The sequence below is a fragment of the Athene noctua genome, chromosome Z (assembly GCF_965140245.1).
Source record: "Athene noctua chromosome Z, bAthNoc1.hap1.1, whole genome shotgun sequence".
NCBI lineage: Eukaryota > Metazoa > Chordata > Aves > Strigiformes > Strigidae > Athene > Athene noctua.
In genome coordinates this window covers 87,871,017-87,888,548 of record NC_134077.1, presented here as the reverse complement: position 1 = coordinate 87,888,548, position 17,532 = coordinate 87,871,017, and the positions used below count along the sequence as shown (strand labels likewise).

Below are 17,532 nucleotides of genomic sequence, written 5' to 3'. Positions count from 1 at the left end.
TCTAAACTGTAACTTTAAATTTTAACTTCTAAAGAATGTAATCATCACTGGTGAGCCAAGTTTTATCTCTTAAGCCAGGTAATGCTCAAGGCTTTCTGAGGTAACTGCCTGTTTTGCCTGTTCTCATTCTGAGCAACGAATAAAGGGCAAAACTCTCAAGCAGTGTTGAACCCATTACTTCTGTTTGCTAGCAGCAAGCAGAGAGAACTCAAGTCTCTTCTACAAATATTTTTCGTTATCTCACAATTTGCTGGTCAAACAGAGAACCAGACAATAATTTTGACTAGCTGTAAAATCCAGACTGTTTTGTTTTGTTTTTGTTTTTTTTTTCCCAGAGTACCTCCAGTGAAACAACTTGGAGTTATTAGGGTTACTTTATATTTAGAATAGAGATTAGAGTCTATTGTAAACAAACTTTGGCTGAAACCTGGTAACTAACAATGTGAAGAAATACACCAGTAGAAATCAGAATTTGCCCTAATTTGTATCAACAAACTAACACTGATTTCAACTGCAGAAATTTTAATTTAGCTCATGAAGTTGATGAGAATCTATCCATATATAGTTCTAACTATACGCTGTAAAAAACCAGATATGATTTTGGAATGGTTCCACTTAACATATAGTATAGGTTTAAGCAAAAGGTACATCTTGTTTTCAACTCCACACTGGAAATCCTTTTCTACCTATATAATTCTAAGGAAAACAGCAGACGTCTTTCACTAAGAGAAATTATTTTACAGAGTTTTCCAGAACTAGGGTCTGGAACTTTTTACCCTGGCGTTTTGCTCCAAGTAGGGCTTAAGACACTGTAAGGACCCATACTCTCTCTCAAATGGTTTCTTGCACAAAAAAAGCAAGCAGATAAAAAACCCCAAACCAAATAAACCCAAACAACCCATCCATGAAGATGATCAGCACTCCCAGCTCATGGTTGCTGTAGAAGTAACTGCACAATCGAGCCTGCCACAGGGTCAGGCTCTAACACATACAGAACTAGAAATACAACGGAGGAAGGTCTGCAGGCTTCAAGAAGAACACCCATTTATTCTACTTCAGTAAAGACCTAAAGGTCCACAACAACTTCCAGTTGTGTCTCTACTTCGGAAGTTTCTCGCACGTCCTCAACATTTTTACTTAACATATTTTTAGAAGATGTGAGCTGAGGACAAAGCTACCATAGCTTCAAATACCTACTACTTGTCCTGAATGAAGTACTATGGCCTGCATGAATATCACATATCAGAAAAAGTAATCACGGGCTTCTGCACTGTAGCGGTTATTTTTCTCATACTTAAAACCAAAAGTATAACAACGGGTTTTGCAATAGCGCTTCACACAAAATAATCTTGCAAGAAAAAACGTCTGTAAGGTACAGAACAGTAAATTACAGCCCCATGGCTGGGATTAGATGGCATTATTTCAGGTATACTGGCAGAAGAACTATTGCTATCCACAGAGGATTCTGACAAGTTAATACCTCACATACAAGCCAAGCAGAACTGCCTAATTACTAGAATAACTGTGTCAGTGAGTGATTCTTGAGTTCATAAAAGTGTATTATTAAGCATGAAAATTTGTATCAACTATACTTGTTAAATTTAAGACGCACAACCAAAAGATTCATTTCTACAGTTAAATGTATTCATTTCTTATTAGATTGCAGCAACGAATGATGGTTTTATTACAGATCTGTATTTCACAAATTTCCCAAAAAAACTTCTTTCTGTAGAAGTAAAAATATATTTGTATCATTTCCAAGACGATGATTAGCTGGGGGCCCTCACTCTAATCTATACTGTGAAATCATCTCTTAAATCTGAGCAATCCGTTTTTTAAATAAAACATAGGATAAAGTATTTATGTTGTGAAGAGAACTCCCCAAGCAAAATTTGTTTGGGTTGAAAGACTTCCCACACTACCTTTATCTTGTATTGTGCTTTCCTTGGCTTTCTAAACCTTTTAACCTATGTCACAATTTAATAATCACTATTTAATAATTATAATCATTCCCTTATTAACTGGGTATTTCTTTTCGTTCTTCTAAGGCACCCTGTAGTTCAAGACAAGGAAATCTCTTTGTCGATTAGTTATTTAAGACCAGCAACAATAACTATGCTGGAAAGAAAGGTGCTTTGAGAGGATTACACAGAGCTAGTTCTCAACAGCACCAAGCCGAGAGCAGCAAATTACAAACCCAAGTACTTCATTGCATGTAACCAAATTGGCTGGTTGAAATGCTAATTGCCTTTCAGCAAAGCTAAAGGCAGACAGGGGACCCTGTGCTTCAGAGAATGACACGCATTTTTTACCCCACTTCTGCACCATTGTCTTGCTGAGAATTATTCAAAATCTATTCATAAAGGTAGCTCTTTTCCTAACCTTTAAAAATGTGGGAAATTTCTAAAGCTCTGACCAATACCTCAGATCTGTTGGACTGCCAAACCCATAACAGATGGCTGAATTAAGGCCATGTTAAATCCTTAATGAAGCAAAGCTTGAAACAATTCAGAGCAGTAATGTATTGGACAAGTCCAGGATAAGTGACTGAGGAGAAGGAAGTTTCTTCTGCCACCTGAAAATGAGAATCAAAACTGCACTCCAACTAATAAATCTATACTAGACACAAAAAGAGATAACCAAACAAAAATCTCTTGGTATATAAAAAGGTATCGCTATAAGACTCTAGAGGAAATTTTGTCTTCAACTTGCTAAAAAAATCCACAAACACAAAAGCTGCAACGAACATGGAAAGCATCTTCTCCGTTGTTCAATTTTGCTAGAGAAATTCAGCCTATCAAATAAGCCTTTTTGAATAAGTACAACTTTATCTTAATAGCAACCTTGCTTTGGACTTGCAAAGTGTTTCACTAAAGGGAATTTAAACAACTTTAACTAGTTCTATAGGAAATATTAATAAGCCAGTCTCTGGAACAATGTTCTTCATATTTTAAGCACATTTCAGAACTCCTGGCTTCCAAATTCCTTCTGCAAACAGCCACATGTTCTCATGTAAGGAGTAAATTCAATCTTGAAAATGTTTATTGACACAAAGTGTTTTCCAGTGAGATTATTCACCCAGAGAGTGATTTAAGCAAGTGCAGCTGTGCAGAAACAGTATCATTTACGATTCAATAACTTTTTTTCAGAGTAAAAAATGTTACAGTGGGTCCACCTGGAATGAGATAAATGGCCTCTAACATCGATTCTTCCTGTCAATCTTTTTTTCTTCTTTATTTTTTTTTTTCCTAGTAAACAGTAATATAGCTCCTATTAGGCAGACGATAAGTCTTGAATTTCTAGGACTGCAGCAAATGCCTACAACTGACAGAAATGGTTCTGTAAGCTTCAACTTGATGATGGAGATGTTATATAGCACCTGAGCCTTAATACGCATTGAAACAAGTATTCAGATACTACGTATGTTTATTTCTAGTGAAGAAAAGTGTTATATTCACCATTATATACAACAGTGACTGTGCCTAAATCAGCCGGTCTTGGAGAGCCGAAACACAAGCACAAATTGTACAAATGAGTAAAACCAATCAATAGGATTACACATTTAAAAATAGTTATATATGTGATTATACCTTTAGGAGGTCAAGGCCTAATAGTCCCTGAGCAAAGAATTTCAGCATATTCTTTATGTTTTCTCTCACCTACCCACACTTTTGTATTTCTTACTGAAGAACTAAATTGACCCAATACCCCAAGCACACTGGAAGAGGCTGGCCAAGAAAGAAAAGAATCAAAGAGCAGGGTTATCCAGCAATGAAATGAAGCTAAATCGCCTCGGATACCCCATCTCAAATAATAGCAGGAGTCAGACATACAGTTTACTGGTTTGATGCTTTCAAAACCACCTCAGGCTTTAAAACTTCAGATGTAGTTGAGATAAATTTTAATTCTCCCTTTCCCTGAAGTGTGATGCAAGGACATACTTTTCCATCAAGATTTCAGTGAAACATTCTGAAATTAAAGTTTTCCCAAGCTTATAGAACACTGCTATGTACTTTTAAAAGTACAACAATTAATAATCACCCCATCACTACCATTGTGCAGTTCTGAACAACTATAGTAGTTGTGTAACAATACCAAAGGTGATTTGTGGGTCATCAGTATTTTTCTCCCAAACTGCCATAAATTTTTTGTCCCTGATGACTGAGATCCTGTGGTGGTATTATTCTTTAGTGTTACACACTAAAGATATATACTTTCATAGCTTTTCCAGTATTTCAGTTACAGTCATCATATTCACGTGTTAAGGAAAATACGTTTGTAAGCACCGGCACACTTAAGCACTTTTATTTTTTTTTAAAGGAATTCCAAAAGCAAATAAAAAAAAACCAACATGGAAGACAATAAGTTTAAATAACAAAATTCCATTTATATTGGAAGTTTTAATGACAGGTTATGATTTAGACCTGATTCTGAAAACTTAATTCAAATAAAGCTCACAACAATTTCCAAGGGAAGTATTGCGCTGCAGGTTTGAATGCATAAGGATCAATCTCATTCACTAGTATCAACTCTGTAAAACTCATCCAGTATGACTTTTCAGCCTCAAAAAATGCTGACAGCACAAATAATCTGCCCAGCACTAGTTCTCACGAAAGCAAATATCAGTTTTTCCATTGATTTCCATGTGACAAAGACACAGTTACGAGCTAATAAGCATGTGCTCCCATTATCGATGTTAAGTTCACTCAGATGCAAATTTAGTAAATACCACTGATTTCTTCGTGTAAAGCTATTAAAACACAAAAATGTATTAGAGAGCAAGTAAAGCACAAAACTGCATGTTAGAAATTAATAACAACATAAATATTAGTAATAACAACAAATTAGAAATCAAAAATTGTACACTCTCGAAAAACGTTAGCTTTTACATTATCAAGTTATTTGTCCATTTCAATTCTAAGCTTGATATGACACAAATTATTTTATTTCCTCAGGTATCCGGTTCTCCCTTCCACATAGAAACACTGAATAATATTTAGTAGGAGAAAGCTTGTTTGAGGTTTAAGGGACAGATAGACTAAATACATCACATTCTACCTTCAGTTACTAAATTGCCATCATGGCAGATTCTCAAAATGTTTATTATTTAACTGACTCATTCTGGAAGATGTGTGCAAAGTATTATAAGAAAAAAAAAAAAACACCCAACACCCAAAAAAACAAACAAACAAAAAAAACCCAAACCAAAACAAAAAAATCCCAAACCTTTCAGGTTCTATATAATGAATAGGGCATTTTAAAATCACATGTTATTTCACATCTGCACTATAAAGCGATTACAGGCTCATTAAAAAACAATGATTGATGTTTGGCAAGCAGTTCCGTATACATTTGATCTTAACTTTATCTGGGCTAGCCAGGGTGAATTATGCAATGTCTTACACAGAATCTGCATATCAAAAGCAAGAATTATGAGCAGTATTTCCAACTTACATGGCATATTTTAACTCGTAAGGAATATAACCGTTTGGAATGAGTTTCATTCCTTATCAGATGATGATTTGAAAAATTCATTCTTACTTTGAACTTGCTCTCCTTTGCAACACAGAATGCACACGCAGCTCCTCCACTTCTTTTATCTTCACCTAATTTAAACAGTCAAATTATGTTCTGTGCATTTCTGAGAGTTAAAAATTGCCAGCTAGGATGCTTCAGACTGAGTTTCATCCTGATATGATGCCCCGAGAATAGGATTTTCCATTGGAAATACTATTGTCTCCACCTGCCCTGCTCTGCAGAGCAGAAAGAGGAGCTGCTGGAACAACAGAAACCTTAGCAGACTCCGACTATCCAGCAGCCACTCAGGGGTGAGGCACACGCTCGCTGTCTGCCGCTCCTTCAACCCTGTCCCTGCTGCAACAGGTGCTGCTGGCAGAACCCTCCGGCCGGACGGCGAACACCTCTGCGGCTGACACAGGATGCTCCAAAGCAACTCCCACCTCAAACAGAGAGACAACAAACCTACCTAGACCCGGGGACATGGACATCTGCGTCTTCTGGACTCAGCCAGCCGCCTGCACGCTCTCTGTCACTCACGCATTATGCATTCCCCTCTCCTACTCCTCCCTCCGCTCCACGCAGCGTCCAGCACTCTCCTCCCTCTCCTGACTCCTGCTGCCTTCCCACTGCTGCGGAGATAAAAGGGGGGTGGGATGGAAGAGGACAGAATTTTTTAAAACACTGGCAAATGCTCCTGCGCTGCTGTGCTGGAGACAGAGCTGGCCCCTCCAGTCGCTGCCTCAGCGGTGCTTCCACTCAGCGAGGGCTGCTCTGTTTTATTACTGGAGGCAGCAAAACTGGCACGTTTTATCACTGGATTATGACAGATTTTGGATTCAGGCCCTGAGCCGCACCCGGACATGCGGCTCATCTTAATTCACAGCTATTCAGTGCTCTGCAGGGAGAAACAATCTCCAGTCCAAGATCAAGCATTCCAGACTCAGTAATTTCTCTAATATCAAATTAACATTTTGTGGTCACCACCATTCCACGTAAATCCTGAGCCACAGCAGAGGTACAAAGACACAAAGGCGGCAACTCGGATCTTGATAGTGTTGGCCCCCAAAATCCTCAATTCTCCCATTTAATGAGAAACAAGTGTCAAAATTCCTACTTATCCAATAAATGTCGATACATTTAAGCCCCAAAACATAGAAAATACAGAATTCTGACGGGATTTCGCTTAGTCCCTGTGGGAATACAGCAGAAGATTGGTGAGGAGGACTGCAAACACACTCAAGTGACTAACAGTTGGGGTGTTGAAAAAGACATATATCATGCTAATTGTTGTTCAGCTTTGTGTGCTTGACGGGTAGAATGTCTGCATTTAGACAGCACAGGCCTGCGATAGACTCAGAGGCACCTCACTGAGCATCCTTGAGATTCCTGCCCTGCTGTGGGAAAGATCAGAGCTCAGTGGAAAAGTACGCCTGCAAAAATCCCTGTGTGGCAACTGAGGCACGAACTCTCCATTGAAGTGCAAGAGGAAAGACCCTTTATTATTACAATAGCACATACTTACGCTATCGTCAAAGCTCTTACTTCATAATTAGCAAATCAGCAATCAGGCAGCTATCAATCTTTCCTCCTATCAGCATAGGGCCACTCTAACACGTGCCGTGCAAACCAATCACCTTCTTGTTCACGCGCTGTTCACGTGGTGGTAACTTCTCACAGTTTAGTACTTTCCCGCAGTTCAGCGTTCCAGCTGTCCGTTGTTTTTCCCTGCCACCTTGGCAAAACTTAACAGCTTCTTATCTATCTTCCAAGGCCTGTTTTCCACCAAAGCCTAGCAGTTTCTCAGAGGCTGTGTAGGGCCGACAGGCCGATGCCTCCTACATCCCTGATATACAGGCAAAAGCAGCCAGTTCCAGATTTTTCTTTCATCTCCTTTCTCCTTAGCAAGCTCCATGGCACCTGCATCCCTGCCTGGGTGCTGCTGAGGAGATCCCCCAGGTCATGAGGTAGTGAGAATAAATTTACTCTTTGCATTTCATCCATGGTTTTGTGGTTGTTCCTGCGTCCTGCCTGTGCTGGCTCACACCGTCCCATTTACAGAGTCTTCACTATATTTCCAGATCCTGTGAGATAGCTACTAGATTTTTAAAAGTGGAAATGCTATTGCAAACAAATGCAGCAGCGGTGGCACAATTTCATGTAGCTGAATCCAGTCAGATCCATTAACACTCCCACACTCCCCACAAATCTCATACGAATTGAAACCATTCTATCAAATTTTTTAAAAGCACTGATTCCAACAACTCCCAGTACATTCCTTGTCTACGACAGAAAACATATATCAGGTATTTCAGCTTGCTGGATCCTTTCATTTTTTTTGGGTCCCAAATCCTCAAACTGTTCTGTCAAAACAGTACTCCTAAGTAGGCCAAAAAATCATGCCTCTGACACAACTCAGCGCAAAAGCAATGTAACAATCAACATGCATCTAACGTGAAACTTGACACATGCATTTTTTAAAATCCCATATTGCTTGTTAGTATTGAATAAACAGAATCTATTGTAAATGCCTATTTTAATACATATTAAGTATTTAGAAACAAACCCAAACATAACTCTAGCTTAATTCTAGATAAGCTTTATTTCACAAACAGCACATTTACATAAAGGGTGTAAGGAAATGCTAAGCACAAAACAGGGTTCTGACCTGAATGAAAGCAGAACAATTTTTACCTTTACTATAGTTGACTGAGAAGTCATGCATCTTTCTTTGCTTTGTTTTTAATTTATTTGGAGCATATGGAAAATGCAATCACACTGATAAGAAATCAGAGAGAGAGGAAACACTGATTCTGCTGAGGCTAATATAATCTTTGCATATAGGAGGAAGGAATACAGTGCAGAAGCATTAAGGTGAAAAAAAATGACAGGATCTAGAAGACTCTGTGCCTTCTGATGGCATTAGCCTGGTCACTACAGCAGTACTGTGTTGAGTTACAGTGATCACAATTCGGGAATAACACAAACAAACAGGAAAAGGCAAAGAAGATGCTAGGGAATGATGGTTTGAAAAATTGCGTAGTAAAAGACTTAAAGACCTCAATGAAACCCAGTGCTTCGGAGTAGAAGGCATTCCACCTAACATCAGCCATCCAGTCTAAGCCAGTCACACAGTAGGACGGGATGAACTACCTTTAAGAGGTGCTTATTTCACTCCTCTGACTAAACAGGGAGTCCAAACGACTATCTCAGACTACTGCCTAACTTATGAGTAATGACATTAGGTCAGTGTTAGGTAAGACGAATCTCTGGATGCACTCTGCATACAGCTACAGAGAAAATGAATATTGATAAATAAAAATCTGCAGTATAACAGATAAGGACGTAGATGATCTAATATGTAGACACAAAAGTAGTTATTAATAATCAGAATAAACTTCAGTTCTTAAGAGCAAAGGACACAATCCACTGGAATTACTCACCAAAAATTATAATATTAAACAAAAAAAAACAAAACAAAACAAAAAAAAAAAAAACCAACAGGTGTACTTTTTTTTCTTCTAAAAAGCTATGCTGTGCACCTAAAAGAAATTCAGGTAGATGTGTACGATAATCTGTGTTATATGTCTGACCACTTCTTGCTGTCGTCCACCTGAGTGTATTTATGAATTTTTTGATCAATACTTTATTATGCATTATTCTCATGCACCAGCTCCAGTATTTCTGCACCAAAGACAGCAAGAAGCAGTCCTTCAAAGGCCCATGCTATTAGCTGCTGAATTTTGCATTAGACAGAATTTAGTGTTTTAGCATGAGAGAGAAGTAGCATGTTTTTCAATACCATACTGTTATTGTTTTCCTATCTCAGCCTCACAATCTAGATCCCATGTGTTTTTTCCTCTCTGGATCAACAGCTGGAAAGGATACTTGAGGTATAAGATTCTTCTTATAATTTATTCCATAATGTTTCAGTTTATAGAAATTACATCACGTTGTCCTTTTGTTGTCCAGTTTCTGTGGGAAGTTTGGCTCCCACCAACAACTATCAAGCTGCTCAGTATCAGAGGGGCTGCCTTAACAGTCATCAGGTCTCAGTTACAGCAGACCTGAGCACATTAAAAGTTGCTAATTACTGAGCTGGAAAACAAAGGAAGAATGAGAACTCAGACTTAGACTCACTAATTCACATGGCTACTTTCATGGAGTCTGTCAACAAAACTCCATTCAGATCCAAAATGACCACAGCTTTTGCTACTCTCTCCCGCTCAACACGCAATACTCCGCGTTTTCTCTCAATTCCTGAGGATTCCCTTTTTTTTTGTTGTTGTTTGTTTTGTTTTGTTGTACCGCTCCACAGACCTGTGGTTCCCTTTGTTACACATGAGGATGAGACAGAGCTCCCACGGGATTTTGCCATGGTGGTCCTCAACCAGCTGGAAGGTTGTTGGTGACTGACACGGGACACTCCATCTGCACTTCTAACAACTCAGCATGCTGCCCACACAGCACCCTCAGCCCTTACAACTGTCAGGGATAAACAATCAGGGCTGGTATTGGACCTACAATAGATCTGGCATTGCATGGAACTATGCCTCCAGGTCAGCCTTAACTGCTCTTTTCAATAAAAGCAGTAAATAAGGTGTACTAAGTACACCCCTCAATTCTTTGTTTGTTTGGATTTCCTTTGTTTTGAATTCATTAAAACTCTGCAAGTTAAAAATGGCTCTACTGCGAGTAAACCAATATTGAAAGCAGCAGCAACAGAATCAATGGACTACAGTTTGTTTGTTTGTTTTGAAATCTTGCCTTTTCCCTTTATTGGCATCATCTGAAAGGAAAGACCAGAGAAGAGGGAGTTAGGAGAAGAAACAAATCCCTGAGAAGGAAAGCAGGACTTAAAGGAGCAAGAAGCAAAAAAATCCAAACAAAAAGCTTCAGAAGGGAGTGTTTTCTTCTTTACATTTCTGTTTCTATTAAGGAATATTTTTATGCTGCATGAAGGCCATTTGGTTTTCAATCACAGGTATTGCAATCTTAATCTGCTAATATTAGAAAGCAAAAAATAAATGCTGATAATAACATTTTCTGAATATCCATAAATGTCACTAAAATCGAGAGCTGTTTTCACCTGTAGCATCCACGCTTCAAGATTTTGGCATTCAGCTAAACATCCAACTAAGCACCTAGTTGGATGCATGTGGCAAACAAGGAGATTCTGAAAATGTTGAGATTTTGGACCTGCACAGATTTCCACATATCACCTCCTCTGGTACTTCAGCTGAAGCAGACTGAACTCCTCAGAATGAGGAACATTAAGCATGTGCATGGCTCTTTCACAGATCAATCCTTAATTAAAATACACCATACACGAGTTAAGTTCTCTTCTTTCCTGTTTATTAATGAATCACTTCCAACATGACACAACACCTCAAAAACACACAACATCCATCAGACACTGTTCTGGTTAGTTCTAGTGTACAGGAAGAATATTGAGGCTGATCTTGCTCCTCTCTTCACAGACTAACTGACAAGATACAGATTATTTTCTTGCAAGAAATTTATGTGGGTTTTGTTGTTTGTTTTTTGTTTTTTTTTTTTTTTAAATGGATTTTCTTAGAATGATGATCCATGGTGGTGAGCGTTTCTACAGGACAGACCATTTTTAAGAACATTGTAGACCACCACAAGCAGGTATATTCTTCCCTGTGTGGCTGTAGTTTGATCTTTGATGCCATGTAGAGAATCGTTTGCTTGACTGATGTCTAGGAGGTATCCCCCGTGTTCTTCCTCATTACTTCTCGGTGTGATTCACACGGGGGAGCTGATCTAACTGGCAGCATTGAAAGAAACAGCAGCCACGACTACAGCACATGACTTGGACAGCACAGTCTTCAGGGAACTACGCCCAAAGCCATGGTGTGAAAGAGGGCAGAACTGACCAAGACTGACACCAAAGAGGTGTGTTCGCCTCAGAGCCCGACTCGTCTGTGTCACCAGGCTTCTCACCACCACCCCACAGCAGCTTAGGATCAAGCCTGTGTTTGTTCTTCAAAATGCGAAACGAGGTCCTTCCTGATGGGCTGGGAATGCTTTCATACGAAAGTCTTCATTTTACTGTAGAGCTTCCTGATAAATTAACAAACCCATGCAAGAAAGAGCAGAAAGTAGACAGATACAAATGGTACTAATAATCTGAGAAGACTCAAAGACAAAATTTAAGTATTATGCTTCTGACCCAGTGGTTTATGCCAGACTGGCTGATGTGCAGATTTACGTAGATAAATTCAGGTTTTGATCCTCTATTTTTCACAGATGCCCAGGATTTAAGAAACTGAAAAAAGAAAATGTCCAAGATCATGTCCTTTATCGATGGACAAACATTCATTTGTTTATGCTTCCTGTAATCAGCTTGCAAAGGTTAACCTTTTCATGGTGCAGCTTGTTACTTGCATACTGAAAGCATGTGATGTTAATATTTAAAATGAGCTTTTAACTGAAAAAACTGATGTATTCCCATTATCAGGAAAAAAGTAAATGTTCCCTGGCATCTGTTCATGGGAGGTTCCTATATTTTAACACACACTACAGCAGAAATAATATTCATATAATCATAACCTTTTTATTACTGAACTTAGCTACACATTTGACAAGACTCTCACCAAAAAATGAGATGACTTTTAGAAAATGTTAATTTAAATATGTTCAAGTGTTAAAAACTGAACAAATTAATGAGGAAGTAACATCTTTGTTTCAACTTACTGCATCTCAGATTTGGTTGATCAAGCTCCAGCATGCAATTTTGACACAACTTCTGTCATTTTGTGTCATCACAATAAAGAATGCCATCTCTGAAGAGATGGTTTAGTCTTTCAACACTCAGTGGCTCCTTTTAAACCTACTGGATCACAGGTCTCATGGAGAAACAGCAAGATTAGAACCTGGCAAGAATCATCTGCCTGCTCCTCTCGTGCATTTATTGTTGCTAAATAAAGTTGCAGCCTTGTTTCTCCCGCTCAAGTGTGCCCAGTTCTTCCTTTGTGGCATGTTACTTCCGATTTGCTGCATATCATCTCATAAAACATCCATCAAAACACCCAACTTCAGAGCATGTCAAGCACCAGACTGTAAATTCAAAAAGAACGCTTATCAAAAGTGCGCTTTCCTGAAGGTAAAACATAAAAACATTGAAAACTCTCCATAATCTCTTGCATCTAGGTGGCTCTTCATTTCAAAGTCCTCAAAAAGTGTTTCAGAATAACAAAGATAAGAGCAAAAGGGTTCCAGCTGCTGGATACAACCTCACTGGCTTTCCCAATTCACAGATGGGTATTTTGTTTGCTTCCTTTTGAATGGGGAAAAAAACCTACTGGGAAACACAAATAACTTATGCTTTTTTCCACATAGAAGTTGAGTTTTCTCTTTCCTGAAATCCTTCAAGTGAAACATTGAAGTGTTTACTTATTTGTTGCTTACTTTTCTCCCTTGAGATCGAAGAGACATTACCTGAGTAAATGTGAAATTCAGTACCCACAATAAATGTAAGCTCCCGATGGACCGCTGTAAGGACAGAATTTCTGTCTCAGAAGTAACTATCCTCCATGTTCATGAATTTATTTTCCTAGCTGTGGGGAATCCTGGCATCCACTCGTGCTGTCAAATTGTGTCTGCAAAGGGGCACTGGAGCATCTTAGCATTCTGATGCTGAGATAGTGATCCTGGGGACTGTCAAGCACGTAGAGGAAAAAAAACCTCTGCTGACACAGAGGACAACATGCACTCTTTTCAGAGCTGGTCTGCAAGGGAAAAATATGCAACTGCTTTCAACACATCCACTTTCAGTTTTCTTTACACTTTGTCCTGAATGAAATCTAAGGCCTTCAGGATTTCCTTCTCTTCATGCTTGATCTGCAACATTTTTAAGTTAATGCAATAACTGTATGCCATTACTTTTTTTATTATTTTTTAAAATGTCACGTCTGTGAAGTTACGTGTTTATTATCTCACTCATCCCTGTGATGCCTGAAATTTGATACAAGGAGATGGAATATCAAACCAGTTTATTACATTATACTGAAAAAGCACCCTAAAACAACTACATGCAAAAGTTCTATACGTGATGTGTGATTCACCATCTAGCTATTGCAGAAGCCTGCACGGATGCAGTGACATCACTTGAGATAAAATTATTCCTAGAAAAACATAACCCATGTAACACTACTATGAAACACACTTCCACATAGCCTATTAACTTATGTCATTGCAAATCAAAAGCGAGAGGTGGTTCAGACAAGAAATAAAATTGCTCCATGAGAGAGTGATATACGAAGGAGAAAGTATTGAAATACAGGTTTAGGGGATAAATCAATAAACCCCATATTGTTTAAAATCTGTATAAGATCAGCTAACTCGATCTTTTAAAGTTGTTTCCAGTTTATGCCCACCATGTGTGGTGCTTCCCTGTGGTTTGTTATTTTACTTCAATGGCAGAGGGAGGAAACCAACAAAGCTCAGTAACCATACTGCATAGCACAATGTAACCATGGAAGCATTTGTCCACTTGTCAGAGCCTCTCCAGAACGATTCAGCCATTCATTTCATTGAATCAATATTGAAGCTTTTAAGATTTATTACTTGAGGGTGGAGGAAAACTAATAAAACAAATTCCTTGCTGCTTCCCATTAAATACATCTTGTCACAGTGGGCATATTAATACCTTGTAAACAGTTTACTGATGTCGTGTGGGCTATGTTACTGTCTCTCCTTGTGGAGGGATTACTCCTCATGTATTTGCATTAACATGCCTGATACTCATTGAAAGAACTTAAAGGTTTCTGACACATTCTGCTGTCCTGTATAGAAGCTGAATCGAATAGAAAGACAAAAGTGGTAAGAAAACAGGGGTGGAGGGAATCTCTTTTAAAATTCATGAAAATGCTCCTGTCAATGAGCTTCTCTGTCTACCAGATCACTGTCTTATTTATGTCATAAACTGGACATTTGTAATCATACTTTAAATGCTTGAAAAAGTTGAACGGGATGATTTATTTTACAACTACTTTCTTATTTGTTAAAATACGGTACTATTTAAAAATGACTAAGATAAAGGCAAAACTGAAACCAGCATTTTTTGTATGAAAACCACCCATTTCTTCAGCTCTATACTGATAGATATTGTAGATTACAGATAGCTATAGCACTTGACAATTTTTTCTTTTTTTTTTAGTCCACCTTATACAGAAAATTTGAATGCAAGCATAGCAAAATGTTCACACACAATTACAGTACCATTACTATTAGTAATATCAGGAGCAGAGTGTTAATTCAACAGTTTAATTTACTCTTGCATGCCATTCTAGGTGAAAACTGAAGGCACCTTAAGCACACAGTTCAAACACTTGTCAGTACAGCAGGCTGTGAATGCCACACCTGCTCATACATTAAAGCTTTTCAAGACCCTGAATCAGATCCTTTACCATGAGATAGTCTCCCTGCTCCTGCTCCCACTCCCTTCTACAATCCCTTCTCCCTTTTGTAAAAGCTGCTCAGCACACCCCACTATTGCAGCCGTGAGGAGCTTAAAACAAAGGATGAAAGTAATGCTAGGCTATCCCAGACAGCTTCCTCGCTTGCCTACGGGCCTCTCTTCACGTGGGAAGAACAGCAGAAGGGGGGAAGAAGAGGCTGCACAGTTGACAGGACTGCATGGGTGCACCAGGGCCTGTGTCAGGGCACTTTCCCACTCAGTGGAATGACATCAAAGGAGTGCTTGCCAGGGAAAGCTTTTCTCAGCTGTAGCCGTAGGTATCAATGCACCCATACAGAACACATCTGCAGTAACAACCCGCCCCTGGCGGGCCTGTAACCGAGGAGAGGTCCATATCAGTGAAGATGCAACCGTACCTACACAGCTGTGCCAGCAGTAAGGGAGAATTATCAGTACCAAGGTGGCCAAAGAAATCTTCCACTGCTGAAATCCTAATGCTTAAGGAATACCATGTAACATTCAACTCCCTCCCGTGGGGGGGAAACTATCAAAATCCTTAAGATTTTTATTTCCAGAATTAAGAAGAAGAGACACAAAATTAAGAAGAAGAGACACAAAATTAAGAAGAAGAGACACAAAATTAAGAAGAAGAGACACAAAATAAAAAGTAAATCAGTACAGAGGTTATGAAAAAGGGAAGTAGAAAGCAGATGTTTTTAATTACACTTTATAGAATTTTAAAGACATAAGGGAAAACCACTGGGTTGGCAAGACAATGGCAATTTTAATAACCATATTTTAAATGTCCGTAACAATCAGTTCCAAAGATACAAAAGTAAGTTTAGACCATAAATGCAGCCTGACAGTAAACCTAGCCAAAATAATGTAAGGGCTGATGTGGAATTTCACTAAGAAGATAAATGAATGGAATAAATACATGATCTTATATAAATAGTGCAATTTGGTTTAATTCTGAAAGATTGTAAATTCGAATGACAGTAATTGTGCTGGTATGACAGAACTGAATAGTTAGAGGACTTACTTTTTAATCACATTACCATACGGTAAATACATAACTCAATGCTAGTAAGCAGTGCTGTGCTGTAAAATGGTCTACATAGCTGGTAGATGTCAAAATGCATCCTCCAGTAAAAGACTAGCAACAAAATGTAAATTTCCTCATAAACAAATGAAAATATTTCTATTATGTAGTTCAACAAGGGTTACAAATAGATCTGCTGCTCCTCAGCACTCTCTCCCTGTAAACACAAAAATCACGACTGGATGTTTGTGAGATCCGTATCTGCAGAAAGGAAATGGCAGGACTACAGTGGTTTGGCTCACCTGGTAAGCTGGCTCCATTAAAACAAGTCACGCTAATGCTGCTGAATGCATTCAAAGCCAAAATACAGGTTACACCTTACAAGTGGTCTTCTGGATCTTTTTCATCTGAAGAAACTCCAGCAGACAAGCAGCTCACTGTAAGAGTCACGTTGAGACTGGGAAAAAACAGAGTTAGTGTGATCTTTAGACACCTCAAGAGTGGAGTAGTGACAAGGAGCTGGGGTGGGAATGTTTTACCTTTATATGTAGCACTCATGGGGTGGATATTTGAACCTGCATAAAGTTCTGGTGTCCACATTTTAGATACGATGCTGAAATCCACAGAGGATGCAAACAAATTACATTCCCCAAAACTGACAGCTAGAGAAAGCAGAGAACAAAAGTTAAGAAGCTCTGAATTTTTAATTAATTTAAAAAAAATAATTAAGACTTTACTACAGTGCAAAATTCCCTTACAGAAAAAACAAGATAAGCACTGCAAGGGTTCTTTAAATTTACTCAGGGAAAGCATATCAAAAAGTAACAGCTATTCCTGAGCTTAACTACAGATTCATCCAGCTAAAACTGAAAGGGATCTATGACAATCTTTGAAAAAAAAAGAACTTCAGTTATCACTACATAAAAACTCTTATTCATCAATACAGGTATATAAAGATGAATTCAGAATCTTACAGCAAAATCTGTCTGTGAATAATCTGAAACAAATTTTTAAGACCCTATGCTCCATTTTTTCATACCATCTCTACCATAACTGAACCGTTTCACTGGTGGATTTTCTTATTCAGAGGATACCTGAGCTGAGCAAAGTAAAATTTAAATCAGAAGCAAATATGCAGTTCTTTACAGATTTTTGAAAACTAAATATCAAACGACCAATGCACCCTACTGGCTGTGTTATGGAAGGTACACAGCATATTTCTATTCTGAATACATATTAAATTTGGATAAAATTAAATAAAAAGTAAACAGTTCATGTTGAAAACCAAAAGGAAGCAGTGAATACATGAAATATGATATCTGGAAATATCAGTCTCAATGCAAAGATAAATTTTCATTTATTCTCATTAAAACCATAACAATACTAAATTAAACAATTAAATTTTGTGGTCATATTTCACCCACTTTAGAGTGACACTGCTGGAACCCTGCTATCTAAAAAGCATTTCTGCTAGCCTTGAGGATCGAGGTCTCAGTTTCAGGTTCAGTATTTACAGATTAACGTATAC

The 17,532-nt window shown here is 38.4% G+C and overlaps 1 protein-coding gene across 8 annotated transcripts in view; it reads right to left on the bottom strand.

Moving 5' to 3' along the window:
* ADGRV1 (adhesion G protein-coupled receptor V1) overlaps positions 1–17,532 on the bottom strand; it is a 308,947-nt gene that overhangs the window by 288,186 nt on the left and 3,229 nt on the right. For 7 of the 8 annotated variants that reach the window (XM_074932928.1, XM_074932935.1, XM_074932934.1 and 4 more), the window contains 3 exons: positions 16,544–16,666; positions 16,307–16,461; positions 5,987–6,149 (listed from right to left, as the gene is read on the bottom strand). In XM_074932928.1, coding sequence (XP_074789029.1) covers positions 5,987–6,008 — 22 coding nt within the window. In that variant the 5' untranslated portion in view covers positions 6,009–6,149; positions 16,307–16,461; positions 16,544–16,666. Of the gene's footprint in view, positions 1–5,986; positions 6,280–16,306; positions 16,462–16,543; positions 16,667–17,532 lie in introns of those variants that run through there. The other variant, XM_074932930.1, reaches the window with a different exon arrangement.